Source organism: Trichoderma aggressivum (genome assembly GCF_033847375.1).
Source record: "Trichoderma aggressivum f. europaeum strain CBS 100526 chromosome Unknown scaffold_082, whole genome shotgun sequence".
In the NCBI taxonomy this organism is placed as follows: domain Eukaryota; kingdom Fungi; phylum Ascomycota; class Sordariomycetes; order Hypocreales; family Hypocreaceae; genus Trichoderma; species Trichoderma aggressivum.
The window spans coordinates 49712-61327 of NW_026946448.1; the positions used below are offsets into that span (position 1 = coordinate 49712).

At 54.4% G+C, this 11616-nt stretch overlaps 2 protein-coding genes across 2 annotated transcripts; both read left to right on the top strand.

The window, feature by feature from the left end:
- Positions 1–1670: 1670 nt before the first annotated feature.
- Triagg1_10710 (uncharacterized protein) lies at positions 1671–4717 on the top strand (the record flags this gene model as incomplete). Its single annotated transcript, XM_062894812.1, has 3 exons — positions 1671–2070; positions 2147–2304; positions 2366–4717. 3 exons carry the CDS (start codon positions 1671–1673, stop codon positions 4715–4717), a joined length of 2910 nt encoding a protein of 969 aa, XP_062750340.1.
- A 1791-nt stretch (positions 4718–6508) lies between these two features.
- Triagg1_10711 (uncharacterized protein) lies at positions 6509–10961 on the top strand (the record flags this gene model as incomplete). Its single annotated transcript, XM_062894813.1, has 4 exons — positions 6509–6537; positions 6961–7166; positions 7244–8247; positions 8313–10961. The coding sequence occupies 4 exons, from the start codon at positions 6509–6511 to the stop codon at positions 10959–10961; spliced, it is 3888 nt and encodes a 1295-aa protein (XP_062750341.1).
- Positions 10962–11616: the final 655 nt, after the last annotated feature.

Below are 11616 nucleotides of genomic sequence, written 5' to 3' on the forward strand. Positions count from 1 at the left end.
AACACTGAAGTACCGACAGAGTTCCGGCACATAATACGACACGATACGATACGCGCACTGTAAGTAAGATTTCAAACCATCCATGTCCCAGCGTCTCCGTACCGTCGTGCCGTAGCCGTGGCTCGCCGCTCTTGGTTCGGCGCAAAACCCACCAACGAGCGGCGCAAACTTGCACGGCATGGCTGCGACATTCCCGCCCGGGGCGAGTTGGGCCGCGAAAGCTCAGCAGGAGAAGAAAAGCAAGAAACTCCTGAGATGGGAGAGCGGAGCCCTTTTTTGCTTGGCTTGGCTTTTTTTGTCGTCCCTTTCCTAGTCATGCTGTCATGCCAATCTGGCTCGATGGCTCCGGCATATCCGCTCGCCCCAGATAGACAAAAGCCCGTTTGAGTGAAGGAGGCAATTAATAGATAAATAGTAGCCGTGCAACACACTCGTTCAGCCTGGCCTTGGTTTGTCGCCCTTTCGATTTCCCCAGAGTGGGAAGACATTTGCAAACTTGAGCCAGCACCAAGCACCAAGCACACACCGAAGCGCCTAATACTGCAGCCCGCCTAAAGGCAACACGATACGAGGCATTCATATCGGCCAAACGTCGCGTGCTTGTCTCACGGGGCCCGTCACTAGAGCTCTTTCACTCACCCCCCCGAAGCTGACATACGATACGAGAGGCTAGGCTTGCATCTTGTTGCGACTGGATTTAAAAAGTCCGACCTGCGTCTTCTGGGTAAAACCGCCATCGCATTTGCATTTTTGCTGCAAAAGCCTCGCCCTCGTTTTTTCAAACTCAGCATCGCCGCCGCCGGACGCCGGCCCCGCCACTCGCTGCTCCTATTTTATTTTTTTGGCTTCATCAGAGTTTCTCGATTTATCGATATTTCCATTCCGTCGCCCCGAGAGCTGACGACAGACGAAAAAAAAAAAACGACTTTCACAGCTCATGATATCGCAATTTCGATAATTCGACGTCGGTCTCGTTTTTTCTTCTTCTGCCTTTTTTCCTTTTCCAGATCGGCCGCCGACCAGCCCAGGCGCACTATCGCACCATGGCTCGCAATCGAGGTTCGTACAGTAGCTCCATTCCTGTTTCTTGTCCGCACCGTCTTTTTTTTTTCGCATTCGTCACCAGGGCTCCAGCAGACCCCAGCAGGACCCCCAGCAGGACCCCTAGTCTGGCTCAATGCTGGACCCTCCCCAGAAGCCCAGCCAACCCCCCTTCCATGTTCCATTTGCCTCCTGGGCTGCCGCTAGACCCCAGCATTGCGCAAGAAACGGTGGCATCATTGGCGCTCACGCAACCTGTCGCCGCTGCTTGGGGCCTCCAGACTTGGCAGCCTCTTGGTCTTGGTCTTGGCCGTACAGGTACAAGCGCCAGCGTTGCATGCGCGGGACTCGTATCTGTTGCTGCGGAGATGCTGCTGCTAGCACTCAGGTACAGGTACCGCCAACATGGATGGATGCATTGGTTTGGTTTGCCCTTCTCTGCAACGGGCATGTGCTGTGCTGTGCCCTGCCGCCGAATCATTGAATGCTGGGCTGGGCTGGGCTAGGGGGGCTTGATGCCCTTTTTACGGGCTGTGCTCTTTTTTTTTCTACTTGAGGTGCCTGCAAGGTAGTACGAGTACTGGAGAGGTGCTAACGGGCGCGCGTGTCATTGTCTAGTGGTCTCGTTCATGTCCCATTTTTCCGCTGGGCGCAAGACACCAACATCATCACCTTCATCACCGCCCTCGGACGAAGCTCCCCTTTCCAATCCCAATTCCAAGAGCTCCAAGTTCAGCATTAAGAAGCGGCACTCGCTCGCGCACATCGACCTGCGCAGCCCTTCCACGCCGTCGCCGCAGTCTGACTATGGCACGCCGGTAAACATCGACGCCCCCATCCGACGCAACCGAAGTAGCTCGCGGAATAGTGCACGACCCTTGTCCATCATCCAGACGTATCAGCCTCCCGTCATGGAGGTCAACGAGGACACCATCCCGGAGCTGCAGCCCATTTTCTCGCTGCTCAACAGCCACTCCAACAAGCTGTATCACGAAGGCTACTTTTTGAAGCTGGATGATCAAAACACCCGTATGTGGTCTTGCAAGCCGTCCCCCCGCAATGGTGCTGTCTGTCTGAGCGCTTGCTAACCCCAACACTGTGATAGAGGGCAAACCAAACCCCGATAGAACGTGGGCCGAATGCTTTGCACAGCTCGTCGGCACCGTGCTCTCCTTGTGGGATGCCGCGGAACTGGATGCAGCTGGTGAAGATGGCATGGTTCTTCCTAAATTCATCAACCTTACGGATGCTTCTATCAAAGTGGTATGGCGAACCTCACGTGCTTCACCGTGGACCTCTAAATCTAACTAATTTGCCCTTACAGATTGAGTCTTTGCCCACCCGTTCAAGCGATGAGCAGCCGCTACAGAACATTCTTAGCCTGTCAACCGCTGGCAGGAACCGTTACTTGCTGCATTTCACTTCGAATGAGTCGCTGGTAGAATGGACATCCGCTGTTCGGCTGGCCATGTACGAGCATGCAGCTCTCCAGGAGGCATACACCGGCGCCCTGATTGCCGGTAGGGCCAAATATCTCAACAACATCAGCGTTATGATGGAGAGGTCCAAGTTTAAGATTGAGGCGTGGGTCAGGGTCCGGTTTGGAGCTGGTGTACCATGGAGGCGCTGTTGGTGCGTCATCACGCCCCCTGATGAGAAGGAGTACGCCAAGCTTCAAAAGGAGCTGAAGAAGAAGTCTCCCTACGATCGATCTGCCGCTCGCGTGGTCAGAGGAGACATCAAGTTCTATGATGTCAAGACCGAGGGCAAGAAGCAAAAGAGGACAAAGCCCGTTGCGTCCATCAGTGAAGCCTACTCTGCATATGCCATCTATCCTCAGGCCAAGTCTCTGGTGGACGCTTCAACCCTCATCAAGATTGAAGGCAACATTGCCATTCACTCCACTCCGGCGTCATCTTCAGAGGGCTTTGTTTTCATCATGCCCGAGACGCGCCCTGCCGTCAGCGGGTTCGAGACGATGCTCCGCTTCTTGTTTCCGACGTGGGACACCTTTGGCCTGTACGGCCGTCCTGGTAGGCTTGTTGCCAGCGTGTTGGATGCCAGGTCGCTCATGTTTGCCATGCCCAGAAGCAAGAAGTTCGGCTACCTGGACCTCGAAGACGTCACCACGCTCCTACTGGACGGCAAGAGCTCAACCTGGAACGAGAGGGAGTGGCGAAAGCGGCTCAAGGAGGCCACCGGCACGCGGATGAATTCGATTGAGGACGGAAGCCGCTCTTACTCACCGGCCTCCAACAGAGCCAGCAACAGAATAAGCTACCAAAAGCCCAAGGTTGGTTTCGCCGGCGATCGCCATTCTTCCGAATCCAACAGCCCCATCTCGATGGGCTCAAACTCTTCGCCAAACGACCTCTCTCCCCTTGAGATGGCCGGGCGAGTAGGAAGCTCCAGCTCGGACGAGGGTCGTGTTGTCACGCCGAATGCTTATGTCGAACCCATCGAGACCAGCATGGGAGCCATTCGCACGCCCGAGCCTGTTGTGCGACCCTCGATGGTTGCGCGCGATTCTCACGTCCGCCCATCCGGCGCCCCTTACAACACGGAAGAACTCCGCCGGGCCAACAACCGCCTGTCCAGCGGCACTCTGGCTCAAATGGCCAAGGCTGGCGGCATTGCTCTGCCCGGGGTTCCCGACATTCCTGATGATGATGAGGATGAGGAGTTCTTTGACGCACCGCCGCCGGTTCCCCTTCACGGCGGTGGTGGTTTCTACGCCGGCGAGAACCGGTCTGCTCAGTCTCTGAACCCCCCGCCGAGCCGTCACAGCCACCGTAGCAACCAAGACGGTGATCGCCCTCCTACTAACCACTCCCATCACTCTCACCACTCTCACCGATCGCAACAGAGGCAGCCGTCGCCCTATGGGCCAAGAACGCCCTATGATGAGCCTCACTCTCCGTACCACGCTCAGCCTCCGCCTCCGCCGGCCCACGGATCGTCGTACTCGGATGATCAGTACGCTTCCTACAGCCCCGGCGGCTCTCCCGGATATGGCCAGCATCCTCAGCGGAAGCCCCTCCCCACGAGGCCGGAAGCCCCTTACAACAACAAGCACCAGAGCATCACCCCCAACGACATCATTGACCATTACACTACCCAGTCCCGAGCTCAATACGACGGCTTCCTGCCTCCCCAGCCCCCGATGCACTTGGAGTTTGGCGACGAACTGCAACAGCCCTTCGTTGACCGCCCCCGCATTGGTGTTTTGAAGACGACCGGCGGCGCTGATCCGGACGCACACTACAACTCGAGATTCGCGATCCCAGACGTCAACTTTGGCCCAACAGTCAACTACGGCGCCCCTGCGGTGCATCGCAAGCCCGCACCCCGTACTGCGGAGTCACCTGTGCCCAAGACGCCCATGACGCCGACGGAGAGGCCCGGCCACAGGCGACAGGAGTCTGTGCCATGGCAGCCAGCAACACCCGCGTCGCCCGGTTCCCAGCGATCTTTCCGCCTCACTCCCCAGCAGTATGTCCAGCAACGTGCTTCCATTGCCTCAGCACCGTACGGACACGGGAGAACTCTGTCGGCCAACTCGATTGGCGGCCACTCGGCGCGAAGCATGTCGCCGCAGCCCGTGTACGGCACCATTGTACAGCCTGCACAGCCTGGCGGATACCAACAGCCACTGCACAGCACGCAACAGTATTAAAATGATATGATTTACTTTTTCTTTCCTTCCTTTTGAAGTACAAAAACCAACGGTTGATCACACCATACCCTCCTTGCATTGTTTCCTTGCCTCGTCTTCGTCTCCTTTTTGTTTTATATCATGTGTGTTTTCCCCCTGTCCTTTTGTACATGTCTTTTCTATCTTGTGATAGATACCCTTGTTAGGCGACAGTGATGTATATGCAACTTTGGATGCAGTACGCATGGTAGGCGTTGGGGTTTGGGAGCATTCAAATATATGTTGGGAGCATATCTGAGCTATTGTCGATATTGCTCTAGGATATGCATTTCATGGGCGTCGTGTTTTCCTTTGTGCTTTACGGAACCTCCCTCACGTTGTGCCAGTCGGGCAACGATAATAAAGATGGGAAACATTGTTCTTTGATATCAGGTAGACTTATTTTTTATACATGTGGAATACTACCAAGCAAACGAGGATTATTTTTTCTTGTTCATGACTTACTGGGGGCTGATTTATTGGTAAGGAGTGATTGTTCTCGTGACTCTTTTTTTTTCTTTTTTTCTTTCTGTAGGGAGTTGTTTCTTCGTAGGAGTGAGTGAAAGTGAGGCTGGTTTTTGGCGGATGAGCAGGGCATGTGATTGCTTGACGCTTGACGCGCAACAGCTGCTGTTTCACATGTCAAGATGACTGACGCAGTGGCTCTCGCATCGAACATCTCACGACCGTCTCTGTCTTACAGCGAATTAATAATTCAGAATTAGGCTTTTTCGGACTAAGACGGAGTTGGTTTCTTTTGGGGGGTTGCAGTCGATGGGTGTCATTTAACGTGAGGCTTGCATATGTACAAGAGGAGCAAATTGGATTCGCGCATCATTCGCTGCGTGCCTTGCGTGGTCCCCACCCGCCTTCTTCGCGGTTCTGACAAATTACGAAGCAAAAAGTTATGGAAATGGGGAGGGAAAAAAAGAAAAAGGAAAAAAGAAAGAAACACGAAACAACAGCATGTCATTGGGCTGCGTGGGAATCGGGATATTGGGGCCTGGCGCGTGCTGCAAGATCTCGGAGCCCGTGGCCACGGCAATGACGTGCAGGGTGTGTAAGTTGCCGTTATTTTGGCGATTTGACATGGGATGGGGCTGAGATGGATAGATAGATGGATGGGAATGAGGCGACTTGTTCACGAGGACGCGCGAAAGGGTGGTAGGGGTGTGTGTTTGTGTGGCGCGGAATTGTTGATACGAGGAAAGATGATAAGAGAAACGCCAAAAAAAGAAAAAAAAGAAAATGAAAAGAAATTAGTTGATAGGGCGGACGTGTTTGATGGAAGGAAAAGGCGAGAGTAGAGCGAAAAGTACGCGCGCGGTGCTTTTGTCTTCGCGTGACTTGGAGGGCGTTTTTTTGGTGGTAGTTTGACCTTGGGGGGGCACGCGGACACGGTACACGCTCTCTCTCTCTCTCTCTCCCATCTTAGCGGTGTTGATTTGTCTGGTGCCTTTTTCTTCTGGTTGTTTCTTTTTTGCCCTCTTGTATGTAATCTATGCAGGGTGTTTTTTTGGTTTCAAGCGATTTTTTGGTATTATCTTGGCGCGAAATGGACTTGAGTGAATGACGGGACACGGGAAAGTGGTCGGTGATCGGTTCAGGCGGACGGATGAATTGCTGTTCTCGCGGGTTTTGTCTTGTCTTGTCTTGTTTCGTCCCGTTTTCTTTTCTTTTCTTTTCTTTCCTTTTCTTAAAAGTTTCCCGCCTTCTTTGCTTCTTCTTCTCCCCCCTCTGGACGCCCCAATCTCTTGTTCCAGTGGTTCACCCATGTTGATCAACACGAAACCCAGTGCCCTGTAAGCCACTGTCAACCCCGCCATCGCTAAGCTGCCGCTGTCTTGCAGCGGGGAACTATAAGTGCCATCACTGCCGTGGGACGGGACGCTGTTCTGCTCTGCTCAAAGTACTGCCTGCCTACATAATTATTTCTCCGCCACGCCGAAACTTGCCTGTCAACCACCCCCGGATTGCCATTTCACTCTAAACTCAACTTGAATATACTATCTTATTGCTATTCCCCACGTACGACGTCGGGATTGGAGTTGGTGCTTGTGCTTGTGCTTGTGCCTGTAGCGCAACGACGCTGCAACCGCCGTTCCTCGGTGGCGCAAGAAAAGGGCGGCCAACTGCTTAGCTATCAAATACCACCTCAACTAATAGTTGCGGCACGGTGCGGGCTGGTAGCTCCCTTCAACTAATAAACCAAACTGGACGTCTAGGCTTCCGCCGGGTCTGATAAAAAGCGACCCTCCCCTCTGGTGGCCTCACAAACCAGGGCTTTGGGTTGTGGCTTTGCTGCTCTTCTCCTCGACTTATACGCATCGCGAGCGCACGCTCTTTCGCATTGGACGCGGCAAACCTGGACTCTTTGCACGCCGTAGCCTCGCCGGGTCGCTCCCAATGGACGGCGAAGAGCCAACGCAGGGTAAGATGACGCCGGAGCCGTTCGTTCACGGCGCTCCTCTCGAAACGAAACGCTGACATTTCTTCTTCTCCTCGCAGCGACGCAAAACGTCCTCGACCCCCGCCGGGTGGGCAAGCAGAACTCGGGCTTTTCCGACGAAGACATCTCGGACATTGTCTGCGTGCTGTACCCGCACTCCGAGTGCGCCCGCAACGAGGTCCAGCAGCTGGCCAGGATCGGGTCGCCCTTCATCATCGGTAAAGAGGAGGCCGACGGCGTCGAGCCCGACTACGACCTCGAGGACCACCCGAGCCGCTTCGAGTCCGACCCGACCAACCATGGCAACTACGCCATCCTGCTGCGGCTGTCGAGCCAAGCCAAGAACCCTGCGCTGGGCTACGTCTTTGGGAGGAACAATGCGAGGTGCGACGTCGTCTTCGTCAACGACCCGCTGCGGAGGATCAGCAACATCCACTTCCGCATATACGTCAACGAGTACGGCATCGTCATGATCGAGGACAAGTCCACCAATGGCACCTTTGTCGACGACAACCTGCTCACTTCTCGCCCCAAGGAGGAAGGCAGGCCGCCCATTACGAGGTGGACGTTGAGCTCGGGGTCCATCATCTGCATCTATCTTCACAATCACATGAACGACCTTTCCTTCCGAGTTCGAATCCCGCGCCGTGACGGCGAATACGAGAGGGCATACGCGCGCCAGGTCGAGGAATACTTTGCTCGCCACGCCTTGCAGGTTGAGACCATCACCACGGGGCCTGGAGGTCATGTCGACTTATTCAGGACGGCTCAGGCGGCTCAGCAGACTTCGCCGCGGCGCCTGGAGCGCCAGCCGTCTGATCAGCGTTCCCCCTCAAAGCCCAAAGATACCCGAGCTGTGCGACGAGAGTGGACCGGATCCGGCAAATACAACAGGATAGGCATGATTGGCAAGGGAGCTTTTGCCGTCGTTTACAAAGTCACATCCAAGTATGACGGAAAGCCGTACGCTGCCAAGGAGCTCGAGAAACGCCGCTTCATTAAGAATGGAGTGCTGGACCAAAAGGTGGAGAATGAGATGAAGATTATGCGCAAGGTGCATCATGTAAGTCGTGCTTTTTCAAACCACCCATCATGGCTGTGGTTGGCTGACGTTGAATCCCTTAACAGCCCAACATTGTGCGATACATGGAAAACTTTGACTGGGACGATCGACTTCTCATCATCATTATGGAGTTTGTGCCTGGAGGGGATCTTGGAAAACACATCGTAGATTATGGCCCATTTAATGAAGAAGACTCAAGGACAATGGCCCAGCAGCTGCTGAGTGCGCTCGCTTACTTACATCGCAATAACATCACCCATAGAGACGTCAAGCCAGACAACATATTGATCAATACGCTTCAGCCCCTGGACGTCAAGCTCACCGATTTTGGCCTTTCAAAGATGGTGGACACTGAGCAGACATTCCTCAGGACCTTTTGCGGCACGCTGCTCTACTGTGCGCCAGAGGTGTACACCGAGTACGTGGAGTACGATGACAACGGCATCAGGAGTAGAGGGAAAAAGGCTCGCCGTGTGCCGGGCCAAAGGTACAACCATGCCGTGGATATCTGGTCTCTAGGTGGCGTCCTCTTTTATTCGATGACGGGGCAACCTCCATATCCAGTCAAAAGCGGCATCAGCTATTCCGAATTGCTGCATAAAATCATGACGGAGATGCTGGACATTCGACCGTTGGATCAATATTCCATTTCCTCTAGCGGTATTGACTTCCTCTGCCGCATGCTTCAGAGAAGACCGGAGAACCGTGCGACAGTAGAGGAGCTGGATGACCATCCATGGCTAGCCGGTACAACCATTGAAGCCTCGCAGTCGTTTGATGAAATTACCGACGACGAAGACTACTTGGATCCGCCGCCCAAGTACCAGACACACGTGTACCAGACATACGATCACGTGGATGACGATGACCGAGTGAGCGATTCCATGGGGGAAGAGGAGGAAGAGGGGGGCAATGGAAAGGGAAAAGGAAAGGAGAATGGCAACAATACCTTTGGCCGAGGCACGCAGCCTCCTCGCCTCTTTGGAGAAGTCGGGGCTTCCGCCTTTGCCAACTCCGGAGCCGTACCGGAGCAGCATCTCAACCTGCCCGTCACGAACAGGAACGGAGTGAGCGGCAGCAGTGGTGGCAGCAGCAGCAATTTCGAAGGCCAAGTAGACGAGGCTTACGATTCTGGCGATTCTGCCGCAACTCTCGTTAAGCACCGCCGTATCTTCCGACAAGACACAAGCGTGTCGATTGCCCACCATCAGTCTGCTGACCAGCTGCAAAGCCTAGTGGAAGAGGTTGCTTCACAAGACCTGAATGGCACCGGATCGGTAATAAGACATGTGGAATCGTCGTCACTCTACTTGACTGCAGCATCAATGGACTTTAACACGAGCAAACGCAAACCCCCGTCGGTCGAAGCCAGCGACGAGTTTGATAGCACGCCTACCGGGAAGCCCACTATCAAAAGGCTAAAGTCCGAGCTGTACACCGACGACCTTTCCGAAGAGGCCATTGAGGAGTGTAAGCTGCTGGCCCGCATGCCGCCCATTCAGAGATCGGGATCTGGCCGCCAGATCGACGGGCCGGTAAGCAAGCAGCTTTTTTGGGAGCAAGACCGCAAGACGTGGCACCTCAATTATCCCGAGATGACGCAGCTCCAATACCAGGCGTTTGTCCAGGCTGCCCGCGACAGAGGCGAGCAATTCAGTCCAGGCAAGACGCCCTTGTGGAGCTTGGCTATGAAATACTTCCCGCCTGTTGGCCCGGCGGAGAGGCAAAATGGCGGAATCAACTCGCCGACTGTGGGACAATCTCCCGACGAGGACGTCGCCATGGATTTCCCTCCAACCGCCGTACAGCCTGATGAGGACGCTGAGCCTTTCATCCCGGATTCGCAGAATCTCGTGGTTCCCGTGCAGAAAGAAACACAGGCCAGAGCCATTGGCCTGATCGAACCCGATAAGAGCTCCTGCATTCAGGGGATATCGTGTCCCATGACGGACTCGCTAGTATCGTTTGGCCGTGGCCTGGAAAACAGCATCATCTACGAGCAAAGGACCGACACGAGAGTGCCAAAGTACGCCTTCAAGATTCTCCTATGGAAAGAGGGCTATGATCCCGCCAAGGACACGACCAAGACGCCTCCTCCCTGGGCCAGGGACTCTACACCGGACAAGGACTCCTACTTCTGCTGGATCTCATCCAAAGCCACCAACGGGATCCATATCAACGGACATGCCCTCCCATCTTCCGATGTAAAGAATCCTGCAGCAGCCTCAGTGTACTGGGCCAAGCTCTACGCCGGAGACACCCTCCTCGTATGGGGCACCCCCGACGCCAAACTCCAGACAAAGCTCGTCTTCCGCTGCTTCTGGGGCGGCTCGGCTCGCCCGCGGCCGGACCAGCAGAAGCCCGAGCTCGAGTTTGCAGACGCCTCCCTGGCCGAGAAGCTCGACGCCGCCTGCCTGCGCACGGAGAAGCGCGTCCGCGACGTCGGCGAGAAGCTCGCCGAGAAGCGCAGCAGGATCAACGACGCCAAGGCCGAGGACCGGGAGCGCGTCCGCCGCATCGACTTTGAGCGCGAGAGGAGCCACGCCTTTGAGCGGAACCGGCTCGAGGCCATCGAACTGCTGGCCTCGAGGCAGACCTCGTCGAGGAAAAGCTCGCCTGCCAGCGTGACGCCGACTACTTTGCATTCAAACAGGCTGCAGTCGACCATGATTCGGCTGAGTCCGGAGAAGGATACCTCGCGGTCGGTGCGATGAGCGGGTGATTTTACCATTTGCGCCCAGCGTTACTATTTCTATGCCATTTTCTTCTTCGATTTTTCATTTCCCATCTCCTTTTTGTGTTAGTGGTGTACACCATTAAAGAAAAAAGCCATGTAAGCAACGCGTGAGCGAGCATCATGCCTTTCTATTTCCATTTCCTTTTCCATCTTTGCTTATTTTCTTCTGTCATCTGGTGCTTTACATCTACTTTGGGAAAAAAAGCTGTCTGTGTCTGTACTCATGTGGAAATGAATTTGGGTTCCCTTCTCTTCTTTTTTATCAGATGAGCAAGAAAACAGGGACGTATGAGTTGGATGGGCTGGGACGGGCTGGACGGAAGGGGGGGGGGGCAAGGAACTTGTCGGAGGGAACATTCTCGCGGCCCAGGCTGCATTTTTCTTTTTCATTGACTGCCATGCGCGTATTTATGCATAACATGGGCATCTTACTATATCGGCGTTGCAAATCTCAGTATAATTAGACCATTTAGCTAATGCAATCTCAACTTAAAATCGAGATCTCGCTACCTCATTTACCTTTGTTGTTGATACCAACAAACATTTCCGACTCCCTTTCCTGGTCAGTAAGATGAATGCTAATCGCGCTCAGACGATAGTCTCAGGCTTCTCCTAGCTATATTGCTTCCCAT